General features: G+C 47.1%; 1 protein-coding gene across 1 annotated transcript in view; it reads right to left on the reverse strand.

The window, feature by feature from the left end:
- Nucleotides 1–2,174: 2,174 nt before the first annotated feature.
- ADAMTS3 (ADAM metallopeptidase with thrombospondin type 1 motif 3) overlaps nt 2,175–17,837 on the reverse strand; it is a 65,024-nt gene continuing 49,361 nt past the window's right edge. Inside the window, exons 10-22 of the mRNA XM_068402987.1 lie at nt 16,992–17,124; nt 16,122–16,235; nt 15,322–15,467; nt 14,995–15,170; nt 14,295–14,428; nt 13,891–14,014; nt 10,801–10,881; nt 9,133–9,296; nt 8,380–8,545; nt 7,759–7,891; nt 7,305–7,512; nt 6,515–6,632; nt 2,175–3,857 (exon numbers count right to left, since the gene is read on the reverse strand). Coding sequence (XP_068259088.1) covers nt 3,280–3,857; nt 6,515–6,632; nt 7,305–7,512; nt 7,759–7,891; nt 8,380–8,545; nt 9,133–9,296; nt 10,801–10,881; nt 13,891–14,014; nt 14,295–14,428; nt 14,995–15,170; nt 15,322–15,467; nt 16,122–16,235; nt 16,992–17,124 — 2,275 coding nt within the window. The 3' untranslated portion in view covers nt 2,175–3,279. The remainder of the gene's footprint in view (nt 3,858–6,514; nt 6,633–7,304; nt 7,513–7,758; nt 7,892–8,379; nt 8,546–9,132; nt 9,297–10,800; nt 10,882–13,890; nt 14,015–14,294; nt 14,429–14,994; nt 15,171–15,321; nt 15,468–16,121; nt 16,236–16,991; nt 17,125–17,837) is intronic.

Below are 17,837 nucleotides of genomic sequence, written 5' to 3' on the forward strand. Positions count from 1 at the left end.
TCTCCCAAGTCAGCGCAGGCACTTGGTCCTAAAACCAAATCATTCCAAGAGAGATTTAATACCCAGGGCCTGAAACACCAGAAATACCTAAGAGCAGGTATTTCTGCATGCTCTTTGTGCATTTTAAACACTTGAAAAGGAAAAGGACTGATTCTATGTTGAGTACAGATGGCTGGCATCTTCCCAAGATACTCATTGCAATTACAACTCACATGATGAGAGGCTCAGACTCTCTTTTCTAAGACAACTCTGTCTAATACTTTTAAATTTTGTCGCATAAAACCCCCCACTGTGGTCTGGCAGGATTTTCCCAGCAGTGTTTTAACACGCTCCCATCTGGTCCCACGTTGAAGTTTCCTGTTACAAGAGGTACCTGCTCCTGAAGTGGGACACCAGGGAAGTCTCCAGCTGTTGGCACTGCCAGTGACAAGCCATCCACCCCCAACAACTTGCACTTTAAACTGTGATTAACGGAGCTTTTCAGGGCTCTCAAGTGGTGCTTAACTGGATCTCAGAAGTTTTGAAACACTTTTGCTTATGAAATGCTTGGATTAGTGCTCTGTACAGGACTTTGAATCCAACTAGACACCTACTTTACATTTACTCGCCCAGCTTAAACCTGTCAAGAACGTACTCAGAGCGTAATCCTTGGCAGCATGTAGTAAAACAGAGGTTTAGCCAAGACCTGAAGCCAAACCCAGTGATACAAACTTCTCAGAGGGTTGGAAATTTGGCCTCTTAGTTTTATTTTTTTTTTAACATCATTCAGCATTTTCCATGACATCATTTAGCATTAAAATCAATAATTACACACCAAATACCAATATATGCCCATCACGTATCCCCGTGTCACACCACCTGAGGGTCACAGGGAAGCTGTGGCTGTAGGCACACGCCAGCCTGCACTTGGCAAATGAGAAACCCATCAAAGGATGGATTGTAGAGTGGATGGTCTCACAACTTTATAGATGGACCAGAAGGCCAGAACTCTCTTTAAAACATGCACCTGGACTAAAATAACCTGGGTGAGGTGGTGTTTTTTGTTATAGTGTCTGCTGCAGACCTGAAATCCTGTCATCAGCTGAGAAAACCTTCCCAGGTAAAGGAGAGGAGAGCAGCTGCCTCTGGTTGGGATCCCTTAGACACCCCTTCTCCAAAAGCAAAGCCCAAAACGTGACGTGTTGTTGACAAAAGGGCTGGAGCTGCTACCTGGATGCTCACCTGCGTCCTGGGGAATATTCTCCTTCCTTTTCCCCAGTTTCTCTACAACCCACACTCGCCCCTGCTAAAAGCAGGACCTTTGTTCTTAAAAATCAAACTAAACATTTAATTCAGATGAACTGTTGTCCAAGATGGTAAAGTTGGGATGGAAATGGTTTTATTTCATCAAAGATGAAACCAAAATGAAACCCCAGCCCCTCCCACACGAATCAAAGCAGAGGAAGGCCTGTTACTTGAGAGGTTTTATTGCTACGTGCTCCCCAATACAACAAACAGTATCAGTAGTGTACACCTTCTAGACAGAGCAATCAGCTTGGGAGGAAAAACCAAACAAGGTACAAGGAGTATCTACACCCACGTCGTATATACGTGAAAGATAAAGGCAGAGAGAAAAGAGAATTTGCCTTTGGGGGAATTTTCAAGAAACAAACACACCCTCTTTGTCTGGTTGAGGCTCAGGGATTGTCTGCAATTGTTTAATACCAATTTCTTGGACCTTCCAAAGCCTCCCAGAAAGGTAGCAGCAATTCTTCAGAGGCGTCGAGTCGACACGTGAGTGGGGTGGATCACACAGACGGTGATGCCCGATGTCAGTGTGACCCTGCACTTCCCCAAACCTACCTTCTCATTTACTTCAAACATCTTCTGACAACACTTTCCTTCCTTATTTCTCTCTGTGATTCCGCAGAGTCACTACAGATGTTTCTAGAATGTCACCTCTGGGGTCTTAATCCACTGTACAGCATTTTAGAGGTACATATTCACTCTTTTACATGGGTCAATCATGAGGCCTTTTTATGGGGAAGCAAAAATTGCACGTGAAACTTTAATAACCTATTTAAAGATGCCTGTAATAAAAAAATTGTCATAATTTTTTTCTTTTTAAAGAATAAGATCAACAGTTTCTCTACAGTAGTTTAGTTAGCTTAAATTTCTGTTCTATCCATAGCATGTACAGGTGTCTAATTACATCTCTCTATTTTATCTTGGCAAAAAGAATAGCCAACTGCCCTTGGTGTAAATATTTAGTACATAAAATACTATCAAGAAATCCACTTTTAATAAATATCTTTAGTTCTCAATCCTATATACAAGTACTTTACAGCAACACACAGGAGAGAGCGCGGCTGGGTGGGCTGTGAACGAGATGAATTTAATATATCGACATAAATTACTAGCACATTATTGCAGTCAGATGCATCGTGGTTGTGGAGATTCCGAGGTGAACCGTGCTGAAAAATAAATATCTCTCTCACCTTTAAATCCGTGCCTCCAGGAGGAAAAAAATAATAATAATAATAATATTTTAAGTCTTGCCACAGTATTTCTTGTTAGCGCCTATTTTTTTTATATTTCCAAAGAAAGCATCACATTGTTGATACAAAACCCCCCTTTGACATCAGCAGATGTCATTCACATGACAATGGAACTCCTCCTTTCCTGATAACGCTTTAAAAATCACCTCTTGGGGTGTCAGTAAGGCAGTACTCAGCGGCAGGCACCTCCAGAACGCAACGTAGGTAAACAGTTGTCTGACAGCACGACACTCTTACAAATAATACTGATTTTCTGCAATATACAGTATTTACACACAGCTGCAAACTCGCTCGTACAATATTTGTTTACAGAGATAAATTAGCAAAACAAGTCTCAGGGTTGTTCCACGCAAAGGTGTTTGTAGTGTAAACGTTTGGTACCTCTCGTAGCGGGGCGTTTTCTACGTGGGAGTGTGTAAAACCAACAGCAACGAGGCGAGCGCTGAGGTCAGGGCCACTCTTCTGTGCTAGAGGTTGCCTGGTGCCCTCAGCAGCTCCTGCTCGCTGCCAGGAGTATCTTTGGTGCTTTCCTCCGCCGCGCTCGAGCTGGCCAGGTAACGCGGCGTGGGAGGAGGACGGGAGCAAGTAGGAAGTGAACCAGCACTTCTCGTTCTTTGTATTTACAAGGAAGCTGAGTTGATGACCTGCAGTGTCAGGTAGCATGCACCATGGTGTCCAGAAGGAGGGACATGAACCCCGAAGCGCCAACCAAAGCCTCTTTCCATGGCTATCCTCCACATGCTCATCTGCCCACAGTGGAGGACCTCGAAGGCCAGCTCTTCTCAACGTGCTTCTCGCTCTTCCTTGAGGTTCTCGATGGAGCAGGAGCACCCGCCGTGGTGTTATGAGCTGCCACCACAGGAACAGCTGCCGCCAACGCCAGGGCGTCACGAGGACCGAGGCTGCTGCTGTTGGCAGGCGCCTGGCGTAGCGAACCAGCCAGCCTAGAAGTCTTCCTCACCTGAGGAGCTCTCCATTGAGGAAACTCAGCACCTTTGGGCCTGGCATTGGACGGGGAGATGAGCACGTCCGCGTCCTCTTCTGCAAAGGGAGGCGTGCCCAGCGAGCTTCTCGCAGGCAGGAACTGTGCGTGGCGGGGCACTGCAGGCGTGGGCACCACCAGAGCCCTGGGCAGGTCACCCCGGTCCAACGTCGCCTCCTCTTCAGTCTCAGCGGCGTCGGTGAGGAGCAGCGGTGGGAGGGTGCCGCCGCGCTTGCCGCAGGACTCGCAGCACAGCTTGTTGTAGCCGGGGATGGAGCAGTAACGGGCGAGCACTTCCATCTGACAGAAGATGGATTTGTCTCCCATGCAGGGCTCATCTGCAAAACAAACGTAACGTTGGTCGTGAACCAAGGGAGGAGAAGTTCTGCCCACGTTTCATACTGGGCTACTCCCAGTAGGCACCTGAGATGCTTCATCCTCTGATGGAACTCACCACCACCCTAGAAGTCACCCTAGTTGGGAACCAAAGAAATCAGTGGTCACATTGAGAACGTCAGCTTCTGTGCACACAGACAACCCTTGCCAGTGCCAACCCACCAGAGCTCCCCCACAGCAGCCCAGGCGTAGTTCTACCCACCCCAAATCACCTCCGCTTCTAGCCTGAGGACTTCATCTATCAGCAGCGTTGAAAACGATGAAATCTTCCCTTAAAGAAATCAAATCCCAAGCAATATCTCTTTTATATGATGTCTTAAAATACAATATTATACTCAGATAAAGTTTGGTTTGGATAAAGCCTGAGTTTTTCAGTGACCTAACCGTAATGGGAGAAGGGATGGAAAGCTTTCAACAGACAGGTCACACCTAAGATGCCTTCAAGTTATGTGAAGATTCCTTTCAGTCAGAAAAAAGATCTTAAAGAGGTCAAAGATCTATCAGAGATCCCCAAAATGTCCACGTTCCTTGGAGCAGGGAGAGACCGGCAAAGAAGTTGCCATGAGCAGAATTTTCCTAAGATACCATCAATGGTATTGATGGATTTTGCTTAAAAGAGAAATATGCCAAATTATAACGTGAAAAGCCAAAAGTTAACCCCAGCTATTAAGATCTCTTCCACGTCTAGTCCTCCATTCCTAGTTAGCAATTACGCAGTCAACATTTTAATGAGCAACTGATGGCACGTAGCACCACTCCTTAAGCTCTGAAATTAAATGAGCATCCTGTACTGCGATATTTTTTTGCCTCACCACATGTCAAGAGTACATCAGGCAACCAAGTTTTCCTATTTTAAACTATTAACTGCAGCCCAACCTCTTGATCGGTGTAAATCAGCTTAATTGCACTGAGCTCAGTATAATTACACACATGCTCATCAGTGGGGTTGTGGGATGTTGTTTATAAATAGCAAATTATACGACTGTGCCATGTAATATAAAACTTTCCTTGCTCCTAAGCCCCACGTGCCTCCTTGGACAGATGGCTGTTGGCTCTTGACAAACCTCACATTATATGTACAGCTTTGCACGGGGACGTAGGTACTCCACGGAGGTTCTCTAAGACTATTTTCAGCAGGGATTTAGCACGGGAAATTCAAGGGCTGCATTTATAGTTCACCTAAAGGTGAAAAGCTAATATTGAAACACAAATCTTCCATGTAAATGAGAGCACCTGATCTGGAAAATTATGGCAGCCACCTTGTTAACACACGGTGATTTATGTATGTAAGTCATCACCTGAAGTGACAACCCAAAAAAGAAAGGACCAAACAATTCTTTTTGCCTCTCCACAGTGACAACACATCTTATTTGGTCCTTTCTACTCATGGTCAACTTTTGTGACACCAGTTTGTGATGGTTTAGACTTCGTGACTCAAGTGATAGTGCAAAGGTTTTGTACTTATCTCCTTTCAGTGTGTTCTGTAAGCACAATCTTGGAGCTGTATACTCACATAATCCTTGTTTGTTTATTATTTAGGTTAATTCTGCACAACCTAGTCAACTATTTCCTATTCAGTGTGTCAGTGCTCGTATCCTTCTGCTGATGTTCATGGTAAAAAGTCTCCTCCTCACCATTTGTCACTTGCTTCACTGTAACTAAGAGTAGAAGACACAAGAAAGCGTATCATCTCCCTAGGGAATGAAGATGAAGCTACTGGAATATAATTTAAATCAACTAAAAATTTTCCCATTAGATTTTAGAATTGACACAGCTCTTAGAGGATGCATCACTAACTCGAAGTACACGGCTTGCTGACAGCATCCCATTGAGAAACTCGCTGCACGTTGGTATTTAGGGACTAAAATGTACAACAACACGTGCTGTAACTTCTTCATTCTGCACCTGGTGTTGCAAAGCAGGGATACCCCCACAAAGACTTCTCAAGGGTCAGTTCTATACACGTTCTTACGTGCAGCTCATCTATTTGGGCTATGGCCCAACCCCCTGAGCAGAGCAGCGAGGCTTGAGCTCAAAGGGAAGAGCTGGGTGTAGCTGCACACTGAGTATGGACCAACGTGAGATGTAGCACTCACAAAAGATTGGGTGCTGCTTGATTCTGAAAGGCAGGAGTTTAACATTGGCTGTTCAAGAAAATCCCTACTGATGCCTAAATCCCAGATCCTTTAAGGTGATGCTTAAAGCACGAGATCAAAACTATCTGGACATTCTGGCGAAGACGCAGCCCTTATTTCCCTCAGGTCTGGAAATATGTTTATCCCCAGTGAAAGAGGATTTTACACCTTGTACTTGTTTAGTCACAGCCAGTGATTTGCTCCCACCTAGTGGGTACAACATTTTATAAGCTCTCCATTGCTCCCAGAGTTGTTTTCTGCTCCGAGTTCTTTCGCTGGCAGAAGACAAGTCAGAAGACAAGCTTAGCTTTTAATTTAGACCCAAATACAGGTCTTTAATTGCTCACTGGAGCTCACTCCAGGGTGAAATCTGTGTCTACCATCTCCACCCAGTCCCTGCAGGCTGCACCAAGACAGGAATCGGTGCCCTCGCCCACCGCAGCCGCTCTCAGACCTTCTCTTACCGTTGCAGGGAGCGAGTTTACAGCCCCTCACTGAGTCCGGCTTGTCTCCATCGCAGCGGTCACCAGCGCGGCACACGACCTGCCGGGTCTCGGTCCCCTCCCCGCAGGTCACAGAACACTACGGAACAGACACAGGACAGGGCAGGACATTGAGCTTCCGCTGTGACGTGCAAAAATCACTGTGTCTAGAGTAGCCCAAGGGTGGCTCTCGGGTCAGGCTGCACGTGCCAGCCGTTTGTTTGGGAAGGAGGCTTCAGGGAAGGCTGACATTATGGAGGAACATGCAGAGAAGGATGGTATTTGCCTTGGTTCTTGCTTTATGTCATGTTAGATTGATTATCACAGAATCACAGAATGGTTTGGGGTGGAAGGGACCTTAAAGTCCATCTAGTTCCAACCCCCTGCCACGGGCAGGGACACCTTCCACCAGACCAGGGTGCTCCAAGCCCCATCCAACCTGGCCTTGAACACTGCCAGGCAGGGGGCAGCCACAGCTTCTCTGGGCAACCTGGGCCAGGGTCTCACCACCCTCACAGTAATAATTTCTTCCTAATATCTAATCTAAATCTCCCCTCTGTCAGTTTAAAACCGTTCCCCCTCATCCTGTCACTCCACGCCCTTGTAAAAAGCCCCTCTCCTGCTTTCCTGCAGCCCCTCCAGGCACTGGAAGGTGCTAGAAGGTCTCCCTGGAGCCTTCTCCAGGCTGAACAACCCCAACTCTCTCAGCCTGTCTCCATAGGAGCAGCATTATTAGAGCATATTATGAATTTTGCTCTTTCCTGTAGCCCACCTCCGACCAGGGTCCAGCCTTCCACTGCGCGGGGCACGGGACGCGGTTGCAGGGCCGGCGGCTCTCGGGGCGCTCCCCGCTGCAGTACTTGGCGTGGACGGAGCGGTTGGCGCCGTCCTGGAGGGGCTGGATGCAGCGCACCGTGCGGAGCTGGTAGCCCGACTGCCCGCAGGTTTTGGTGCAGTATTCCCACTCGTCTGCTGCCCAGCTGGGAGGGAGAAAGGAGTAAGATGCCATCACAACCCGTACCTGTTACCCACAGCGCTCCCACGTCAGGCATCACAGTATTTTTGTGATGAAACCACCCCGTAAGACCAGTAACCATCCTCATACAGGGAGAAAAACCAGTCCATAAGGCAGGAGCTCCAGGCTGGAAAGCTGTCAGCACCCTGCCAGCCTGGGCACACCTACCACAGGGAGCAGCTGCTCACCCCTTTACCCCAGCCCTACTCACAGCGGCTGCGTGCACTCGTGCAGGTTGCACATCCTACGGATGGGCTTTGGCTTTTTGCTGGCTTCACAGAAGCTGCGATGGACCATTTTGTTATCGCTCTTCCTGCGGCACCCGTACTTGGTGTACTGGAACCCTGGAAAACATCGTGGGAAGATCAGGAGAAACAGGTCCTTGGTAGAACTTCTGGTTTATATATAAATTTTGTGGCCTGTTTTTACACGACAGATATTTAAGAAGTATTTAAACGTGCTCACGATTTGCTCAGTTGTCAGGCATGAGTGTTCTGTGGGTGCCGTTCACAACAGGGCACTGTGACAGGTTTTTGAGGCCAGAAAGGACAGTTACAACTGTTGGAAGAGCCCTCTGGGGTCATCGAGTCCAACCATTGCCCTGACACCACCATGGCAACTAGACCAGGGCACTAAGTGCCACGTCCAGGCTTTTCTTAAACCCCTCCAGACATGGTGACTCCACCACCTCCCTGGGCAGCCCCTTCCAATGGCTAATGACCCCTTCTGAGAAGAAATGCTTCCTAATGTCCAACCTGAACCTCCACCTTTGACTCTTCCACTTTTGGTAACTCCTCATTCATTACTAGCAGGTGCTACACCGTCCGCTCACCTCCGCCGCAGGGTTTGGAGCACTGCGACCAGCTCTTCAACGCCCACTCGAAGGTATCGATTTCTTCCTGCAGGACGTTGTTGCTGTTGATCGTGGGTACTGAATCCTCGTGAATGATGTACTTGTAAGTCAGGCTGGATCTCGTGTCGTTCTCCCGAGGAATGATCTATTAATAAGCAAATGTAAACAGCGCTACAAAACCAGAGCTATTATTTACTCCTTTGCGAGGTGAAGAAACCAAGGAGAAACATGGAAACTCCTAGTTTTAACTCACTGTGAAAAAATAAACTGTTTTTTTTTTTGTTTTCACAGTTAGAACTAACAATAGTAAGGTCAACACAGAGCCATTTAAAATGAGAGGCATTCCTAGCTAGCATTCTGAGCTGGCCAACTCGGACACCACCGTGTAGGATCAAAGGATGGTGTGGCCACATCATTGACTTGGCTGAAGAGCAGGGCTGGCCTCACACAGGGTTTGACATGCAGTGCCCTTCTTTGGTCCACTGAAAGCCTCCCACTGATGTCCGACAACGCAATATTGGGCTTCTCCTTGACATAGGACCACTACGTCACCAGGCAGCAGTTTACAAGCGATAGTAACAGCTAGTGAGGAAAGGGCTTCAGGCCACCAGCCGCGTCTTTGAGAGAGGCATCACACAGCAGCGTGTTATCCCAGCACTAGCTCCATGCTGGCCACGGGCTTTTGATCAAAGACAACCCCCCCCCATTCCCACCGCTTGAGGTGTAACCCACCAGCACCACCACCGCGTCGTGCAAGGGCCCGTCGGTGTGGAGCGTCTCGATGTCGTCCTCGATGCTGTACTCCCACTCCACGCCCAGGTCGATGAAGGATCGGGATCTGGCCTCCTCCCCTTTCCCGTTCAGGATGTAGTGACCCGTAGCCTGGTTCTTAATTGCTGAAAGGATGGAGAACACTGTCAGCGTGGTGGCTCACGTGAAACTCAACTGGAGATGAAGAAGAAGAAGGCCTTTTGCAAGAAAACCCAACAGGCCAGCAAGTGCCAGAGATGCCCTGCCTCAGAGAAAGGCCCTCCAAGGCCTACTAGTACACCAGACACCTCCACAGACTTCAACTGCATTTCTTATTCTCCTGAGATTACTAAAATGACAACTCTTCATCACATTTTAGCTTCTTTTGCAGACATATGCATGTACCAGATGCTAAAATCAGTAAGCAAAGAGCTGAGGCATTTGAACCCCTCAACACTACTTGGTTTGGGGTTCCTGCACCACGATAAAAAAACCTACGCAGAAATCTTACAAGTTCCTGTGATTATAGAAATCCCAGTGCAGGAGCTCTGCAGCACCTAGTGAGTAGCTCCATGAAGAATCACAGAATCAACCAGGTTGGAAGAGCCCTCTGGGCTCATCGAGTCCAACCATTGCCCTGACACCACCATGGCAACTAGACCACGGCACTAAGTGCCACATCCAGTCTACTAGCAATGTGCTAGAATTTCCTCTACAAGTAGCAACTTTCTGAGTAGGTGCTTTAAATGGCTTCAAAAAATCCAGCAGAAATATGCCTTTCTTTTAAAAACTAAATTTACAGGTAATTAGGCAACTCCACGGTGAGAAGAAGGCTACATTGGCAGAGGCAGGATGTTCTGCTCAACTTCATCCTGAAAACATGTGTCTCCTTTGTCTTTTCTATTCCTACATCTTTTTAGTAACTAATCCACCTCTGCCTGAAGGGTTTACAGCTCTGACACTGCCCTAGCACACGAGGACCTGATTAAAAGGCCGTTAAAATCCATGAAAGATGGATTTCTCCTAAGGATGGGCTTCTCCTAAGATGAATTTTCTCCTAAAAATCCCTTCTAGGTTAGAAAAGGGTAAGCAGTAGGATATAAACTGACTGACAACAGTATGGACTGTCCCTGTGTGAGAAAAAACTGCAATAAAACAGACTGCAAATATATCACAAGTTTCCCAAAGCTTCTTTAAAATACAAGCTACTCTTTAAATAACAAAAATTGAATTTAAATAAAATACGAGCTATTCTTTAAATAACAAGAATTGTATTTAAATAAAATACAAGCTGTTCTTTAAATAACAAGCTATTAAAATAGCTGTTGCTTACAATCTGCAGCAAATAAGGGTAATTAAAGATACTGAATTTGATTCACATAATAGAATAAATAAATAGTTTTCACCCTGTCAGTGCCCATTTAAATGTGAGTGATGACAATCTTTTGTTAGTAAACATGCAAATTGGGATCAGTTTAATATTCAAATGAGCAGTAAATGTTTGTTTGCTGCAGGACTCAGTCCTTAACATGCAGTTTTGAGTGCACACATTTACCCAAACCACTTTAATTTGGTTATCTCATTTCTCAAGTTCTTCTGCATGACTGCCCCGTGCTTCTCAAAGCCAAACCCGAGGAGAGAAACACTTACCAAGAAAGTGAGGAGAAGCCTCGTCTTCTTGGACAAACACATGTCGAGCACCAGGAGGGATGTCAAACATCTTAAGGTACCCTTTGGCATGTGTAGGAGAAAGCAGGGATGGGAAGAAAAAGTAATAGCCATGGTTAGGGGCGCAGGAGGTGACCCAGCTGCTCCTTGCAGAGGAGGGCATCCAGCACCAACCGAGAAGCGGCGTCAGAAAGGAATGGAGCAAATAGTTTTGTAACGGGTTGGACAGGACCTCCTCGTGCTTCTTCTCTTTCAGGGAGAGAAGAGGACGCAGTTACAAAGCTATTTGTCACTCGACCAGCTCGGGCAGAAGTCTGTTTCCTATGTTCCTCAGGGGGAAACACAAGCCTTCCTGATTGTTTTTTCCACATCACTCATCAGCCAGGCCCTTAGATCTGAGTTTACTTACTGTCACCTTAGATGTTAATGTCCTGAGTATGTCTGCTTTCTTCTGAGACAAAGACCAGAGGAAGGTGGCTGTAGGACAGGGTGTATTGTCCCTACGCATCAGAAAACCTGAACCAATCACAACCGTGAATGTAAAACGCATCCATTAAACTGCTACTGCTGAAGCCATGGGGCTGAACTCAACCCTACAGCTACGAGTAAAAAGCTGTTCTCAAAGAAAATGATTTTAAATTTTGATTATTTAGCAGTCCAAATCACAGGTAATCAGTGCAACATTGTCATTAGAAGGACTAAAATGCCCAGAGAAGCTGTGGCTGCCCCCTCGCTGGCAGTGTTTAAGGCCAGGTTGGATGGGGCTGGGAGCAACCTGGTCTGGTGGAAGGTGTCCCTGCCCGTGGCAGGGGGCTGGAACTGGATGGGCTTTAAGGTCCCTTCCAACCCAAACCAGTCTGTGATTCTAAGAATCATTCCTAGGGAGCTGCCAGCAGGTACTGCTATATGGAGTTTTAAACAACAGCACCACAAGCACTCTGAGTGCATGGTACTTTCATATTTCCATTATTTTCTCCTTAACAACTGCAGATTTAATTATGGCAAATCTCTGCAGATCCCTTTTTAAGAGCTGAGTAAGCTTCTCTCTGTTTTGTACTCTGCTATGCAATCTTCTTGAGTAACCCAGCCCTGCCACAGAATCAGTGTAGCTGTGACAAGGGTCGTAGCATTGAAGTAATTCAGTTTCATCCTGGGGACTCTGGGACTAATGAATGCGTCGGTCGTTTGTCATGGACCTGACACGCTCCTTGGGAAATCCAAGTGAGGAAAAGAGGAGCTATGAATATGTAAAATCACGGTCCTGGCTGAGGAGTGACTGTGCAAACAGCACTTGCCAATCTTTGATCATCTTTTGAGCATATGAAACATAAAGCTTTTGCCCAACTCAGCATTATCCATCGATGTCCGAGTGGAGGTGAGAGCTGCAGCACGAGTTGCCACGGATGCCTCTCCTTCTGCAAGCACACGGGACTTACCCAGAGTATTTTTAGAGTCCTTTGTTTCAGAAAGGGAAATATTGCGAGCTCCTTTGGGCAAGGTGAACGCTCCTCGTGTCTTCCCTTAAACAGAACGTCTGTAATTAGTGCTACGGGAGCCAAGTCCTGGTGTTTCATTGACTACGTTTGTCAGCCAGATGGTCTTCACAAGTGTGAAGCATAAATTACTTTATGTGTTCAACTACATTTAAAGCACAATGAGACACATCCAGCACGTTTTAGTAGTCAATGAAAGTCAGACCAGTGAAAATTCAGGGAGATGAGTTTAAGTTGGATACTTGCAGATTTCATTTTCCAGAAACTTGAATTCTTTTTGGCACCTCTTGCTTAAATGTTTTCCTGTTGGAAGAGGTCAATTAGTCTTTTTAATGACTAGATTGCTGAGGTTACTGTAAAACAATAAACATTGCACAAACACTTCTATCACTTTCCTAAACATTTGCAAATGAAGGCTGAGGAACAGCAGCCTTCCTCAACCATCTCCTAGCACTGTCTCCCTCTTTGCACTGTCCTGCTTTGCAGACACTGAATTTTTTCTGCTGAATACCTTTATTTTTTTTTTAAGAAAAGTGCAGTAGCTGCCAGCTCCAGAGATACCCAGGCTTATATATGAGACTCAAGTTATAGTCTTAAGTCCATCACTCTCAAAGTCTGAATGATTCTTGCATTACTCTGTGTCCAACCCATCAGCCTCCAGGGAACTGTCCCTTTCAGAAAGGCCCTCTACTGTCATCTGGTAATTACAATCAGTTAAGTTTTCCAATTGGTTTGTAATAATTAATATGTACAAGATAGTACTGCCCTGGCTTAACACATAACTGACAAAATAGACATTTCTGAGAAGTTCAACGAGATCCAGAATTACTACTGGTATGAAACGTGTTGCAAAATACCCCCGAGTGCAGCCTGAAAAATCTAACCAGGTCATTCTTAGCTCTGAGCTAGCAGAACACTATCACATGTTCAGTGCCATGTCCAGGCTTTTCTTAAACCCCTCCAGAGATGGTGACTCCACCACCTCCCTGGGCAGCCCCTTCCAATGGCTAATGACCCTTGCTGAGAAGAAATGCTTCCTAATGTCCAACCTGAACCTCCCCTGGCCAAGCTTGAGGCTGTGTCCTCTTGTCCTATCGCTGGTTGCCTGGGAGAAGAGGCCGACTCCCACCCCGCTACAACCTCCCTTCAGGTAGTTGTAGACTGCACTAAGGTCACCTCTGAGCCTCCTCTTCTCCAGGCTAAACACCCCCAGCTCCCTCAGCCGTTCCTCGGAGGTCAGACCCTCCAGACCCTTCACCAGCTTGGTCGCCCTCCTCTGCACTCGCTCCAACACCTCAACATCTTTCTTGGAAGTGCGGGGCCCAGAACTGGACACAGGATTCAAGGATGGATCAAGCTGTCCTCTAACAGGCCCTTCAGAGGACAGTAGTAGTACACTCTAATCAAAGATGTCATTTCTTTATCAGAACTAACCCATTTTTGCACATCAGCTTACACCTTGTGTTTTGCTGCCTCAAAGCAGGCTGCATTTCTGAGTGGTCTGCAAAAGCGTAAGTACAACAGAAACACCAGAGACAACAGAAACTATATGCAGGTGCATGAAAATGCTAATTCCTACCAAGCTTTTTGGGAGTGCGGGTGAAGGTTCCCTTCACGGTTCGGCAGTGAGAGTTATCCCCGCCGCAGACGCCACACTTATCTTCAACCTTATTTGAGCCAATCTCCTTGTCACAGCCCACTTTCTGCAGAAGGAAGAGCAAACAACAGAACAAGGTTGACACCACCATGTCACAGAATCACAGAATCAACCAGATTGGAAGAGCCCTCTGGGCTCATCGAGTCCAACCATTGCCCTGACACCACCATGGCAACTAGACCAGGGCACTAAGTGCCACGTCCAGTCTTTTCATCTGCAAAGTCCCTCTTGGCACTGCTGGAGGAGTTGCTCTGATTGATGCCAACCAGCGTTGGTTCTGTAACGTGGTGCAAACCCAACGGTGCCCTTGGGAGGCCGTCACTCACCACGCATTCTCCACGGACACAAATGCTGTAGGGATCTTTATAGGAGCAGCGAGTCCCATCGTGTGCCAGCTGTTTCATGTAAGCAACGTCTCCGGTTTCCTTGGACTGGCAGTACAGGTGACATCTCTTATTAGCTGTGGAGCAAGGAGAGAAGTAACTGCATAAATTAACAGCAATCCACGTGTGCTTCAGAAAGATATCCCACTAGAGAAGTGAAGAGAATATGACAGAAAGGACCTTCAACAGACAGCTGTGGGGAAAAAAGGACCTAATTTGCTTTTCTGTGAATTATGGACCCATGACTTGGAGGTGTTCTCACAGAAATCAGTTCCCTCCTGAAGAGGCTCCTAGGACTGGGCTGAAAGCAGCTTTCACTCTGATCCTGGAGGGAACAGGGCTGAGCTCACAAAACCATTAAATGCTATGAGCACCCACCAACTACTCCAGCAGGAGCCGAGAGCCTCTCGCTACGTCGTGTTCTTGCTAGGAGGAGGATGCAAGTCAGGGGAAGCTATTGGGGAAATGAAACTGTCTCATGTGGCATGTGGTCTTTCCTTCTGGGGCCAGCCCTGTTTTTCCTGCTTTTTAGCCTCACCTATGCTCGCTCACACCCCGATTATTCTCTGCACAGCTGATGAACAAGACCCCCACAAGCTCCAGGAGATTCCAGGATTGACTCGGGATAAAGGCTTGAACTCACAGTCCGGGTGCTCGTAGGGCAGCCAGTGGTGCTTGCTGCTCTGATACTCGAAGTGGGAATTGCGCTGCTGACACTGCTGCGCCCTGAAGTCCTCGAAGTGCTTCGGACACTCCTCTGTGTTGCAAAGCTGGAACTCAAAATTGACACCGGCGCAGTCCTCACCTCCGTTAACGGGCCTGTGGAGAGAACAACATCCAAGAGATTGCAAAAAGCCACGTTTCGAGGGGCTTGAACAGAATGAGACTTTGGGCAGACTCCACCCAAAACTTAAATACCATTTAAATGGTTCCCAGTTGACTGGAACTACCCCCTAGCCACAAGACCTACATTGGGTTGTTGCACTGGCGCGTTCGGAAGCGAACTCCAGTCCCGCAGGTCCGCGAGCAGGAGCCAAATTTTGTCCAGGGTCCCCAGTTGCCATCCTGCTTCAGCTGGTTCACGTTCTTCCACATGCAGTGACCTTTGTAGCACCACTGAGAGACATGGGGCAAGGAGAACAGATGAGAACAGAAACAAAAGCCCAAACCAAACGTATAATGGCAGGAAAATGCAAAGCACAGAGGTGGGCTCATGGGCTGGGAAGGGACATCTCGGAGAGGAGACCACAAGCAGAGACGTTCCTGGGGACAAAGGGAGTGAGGGTCCATGTACCCTGGGCCCAAGAGTAGGGGTACATTTCCTATGCAAATAGGCTGGACTGAGCCTAGTCACTGGGCAGGGTGTTGTTTTGCTGCTGGCTCAGGCATCCTCAGATGGTAAAACTGGCTCTCCTGTATCTCAAAATACATGGAATTTGCTAAACAAACATTTATTTGAGTGTAATTTTGTAATTAAAAATGAATTAGCAGCAAGACACCCACTAATGGGGATACTAAAAGGGAAAAATAAAGAGCTAATCCTAAGCCTAGACCAACACTGAGCCACAGGACGTCTGGACCACAAGCACTAAGAAGTGGTCCGACAGTAAGGGCATTATCTGCTACTCTGGACTCCTCAAGACACTGCACGGACACTTTGCAGGTGAGACAAGAACCCAAAAAAAACCTAACAGCAAGGCCACAGGAGAGGCTCCCCAACTCAAATTAATGCAACTGTTGGGTTGTTTTTTCCCCAATACAAACACTCACTTTTCCAGGGGCACATTCTGTCCCGTCGAGTGGAGGTCCCTTCTTAGTCTTACAGAAATAGGGGTTGTCAGGATGGCTGCACCACAGCTGCTTACAGGGGTCGAAGGTTCGGAACTGAAATGCAGAATATTTGTGAGATTAAAGTCAACATTACATTATTAATGCTTTTTAGCGAAGGATTCAGCCCACCCAGTCAATTCATCTCACACACACGGCTACAAGTACAGTATCTTCAGAAAGAAAAGGGCAAAATGATCTTCAGAAGGACAAGGGCCCTGCTTATTCCCTGCAGCCCCTAGCCCTGAGCTGGTGAGGAGAGGAGAGGAGGAGACAGAATCACAGAATCAATGAGGTTGGAAGAGCCCTCTGGGATGATCAAGTCCAACCATTGCCCTGACACCACCATGGCAACTAGACCAGGGCACTAAGTGCCATGTCCAGGCTTTTCTTAAACCCCTCCAGAGATGGTGACTCCACCACCTCCCTGGGCAGCCCGTTCCAATGGCTAATGACCCTTGTTGAGAAGAAATGCTTCCTAATGGCCAACCTGAACCTCCCCTGAGGCTATGTCCTTTTGTCTTATCCAGAGACATCCAGAAATGGGCGGAAAATGAGGTTTTTCTCCCATCTTCCTTGGGATCACACTACCACAAGTCTGTACCATGTGGATCACGCTGCCATCCACCTGAGCATTAAACCAAATGACGCAGACGACTGCGTTTCACCCATAAATATCTCTCTCCTCTGTTTAAACTACTCCATGAACTGCTCTTCAATTATGAGAAAATGTGTATTTTGAAGCACTGAAACAAGGCCCGACACCAACTTGCTGAGTGAACGTCTGTCTCTGCAATGACCACCCGGACATACCGCTGTGCACATCTTGTAGCCCACGCCGAAATCGAAGCGGCACTGCTCGTCCATGGAGTAATTGATGCCTGGGAGCTCAGGAAGCTTGGGCCAATCGTGTTCGAAAGGGTCGTCAAGAAGACAGTCATAAGAGCTGGGGAAAGATACACAGGGAGAAAAAGTCATGAGAAGATGTAGGGCTCTTTTATCAGCAAGATTAAACTACTTACTCTTAGTAAGGCAATACTCCTTTTCTCCAACCTGTATATTGTCCACATCTACTGTACTGACAGGGATGAAGCCCTGCCCATGCAAGGGCAAGAGTAAGGCTTGCTTTTGTCTCATTCCTGTTTAATTCTGATGTCTTAAAGTGGTGATACTGGTGGGCTGCTCCTCCTGCACTGGGGCATTTCACTTTAGGTCTCAATCAATTACTATTTTATGATTTATTTCATGAATAGGGTTTCTTCTACAAGAGATGTGGGTCAACTCAGGAAGTTTTCACTCAGTTTTGACCAGCAAAACCAGCTATTAGCAATGGAGAAGGAAGCCTGAGTAAGAACTGGGTGAGAAGGTACCTACATGGAGGGAGACCAGAGCAGCAGGGTAGAGAGCTGTTCTCCTTGTCTCCCTAACTCAGGCACGTGCATGCCGTGCTGCCTTCTCTCTTCCACAACTTGTGCTAGTTCCTTTTCTGAGTTCAGGGCTTCATCCTGCCACTTTTACAGCACAACTCCTACAGAAATCAAAAAACCTAGGGGAAACACCAGCTACCTGACACGGGGGAGCCCCCTGCTCCGCTCCCCCCGAGGGTGCAGTGGGCTCTGAGCACAGCCCTGAGAGAAGCACCACTGTCCCTGCTTCACA

Source organism: Nyctibius grandis, chromosome 6, assembly GCF_013368605.1.
Source record: "Nyctibius grandis isolate bNycGra1 chromosome 6, bNycGra1.pri, whole genome shotgun sequence".
Taxonomy (NCBI): Eukaryota; Metazoa; Chordata; class Aves; order Nyctibiiformes; family Nyctibiidae; genus Nyctibius; species Nyctibius grandis.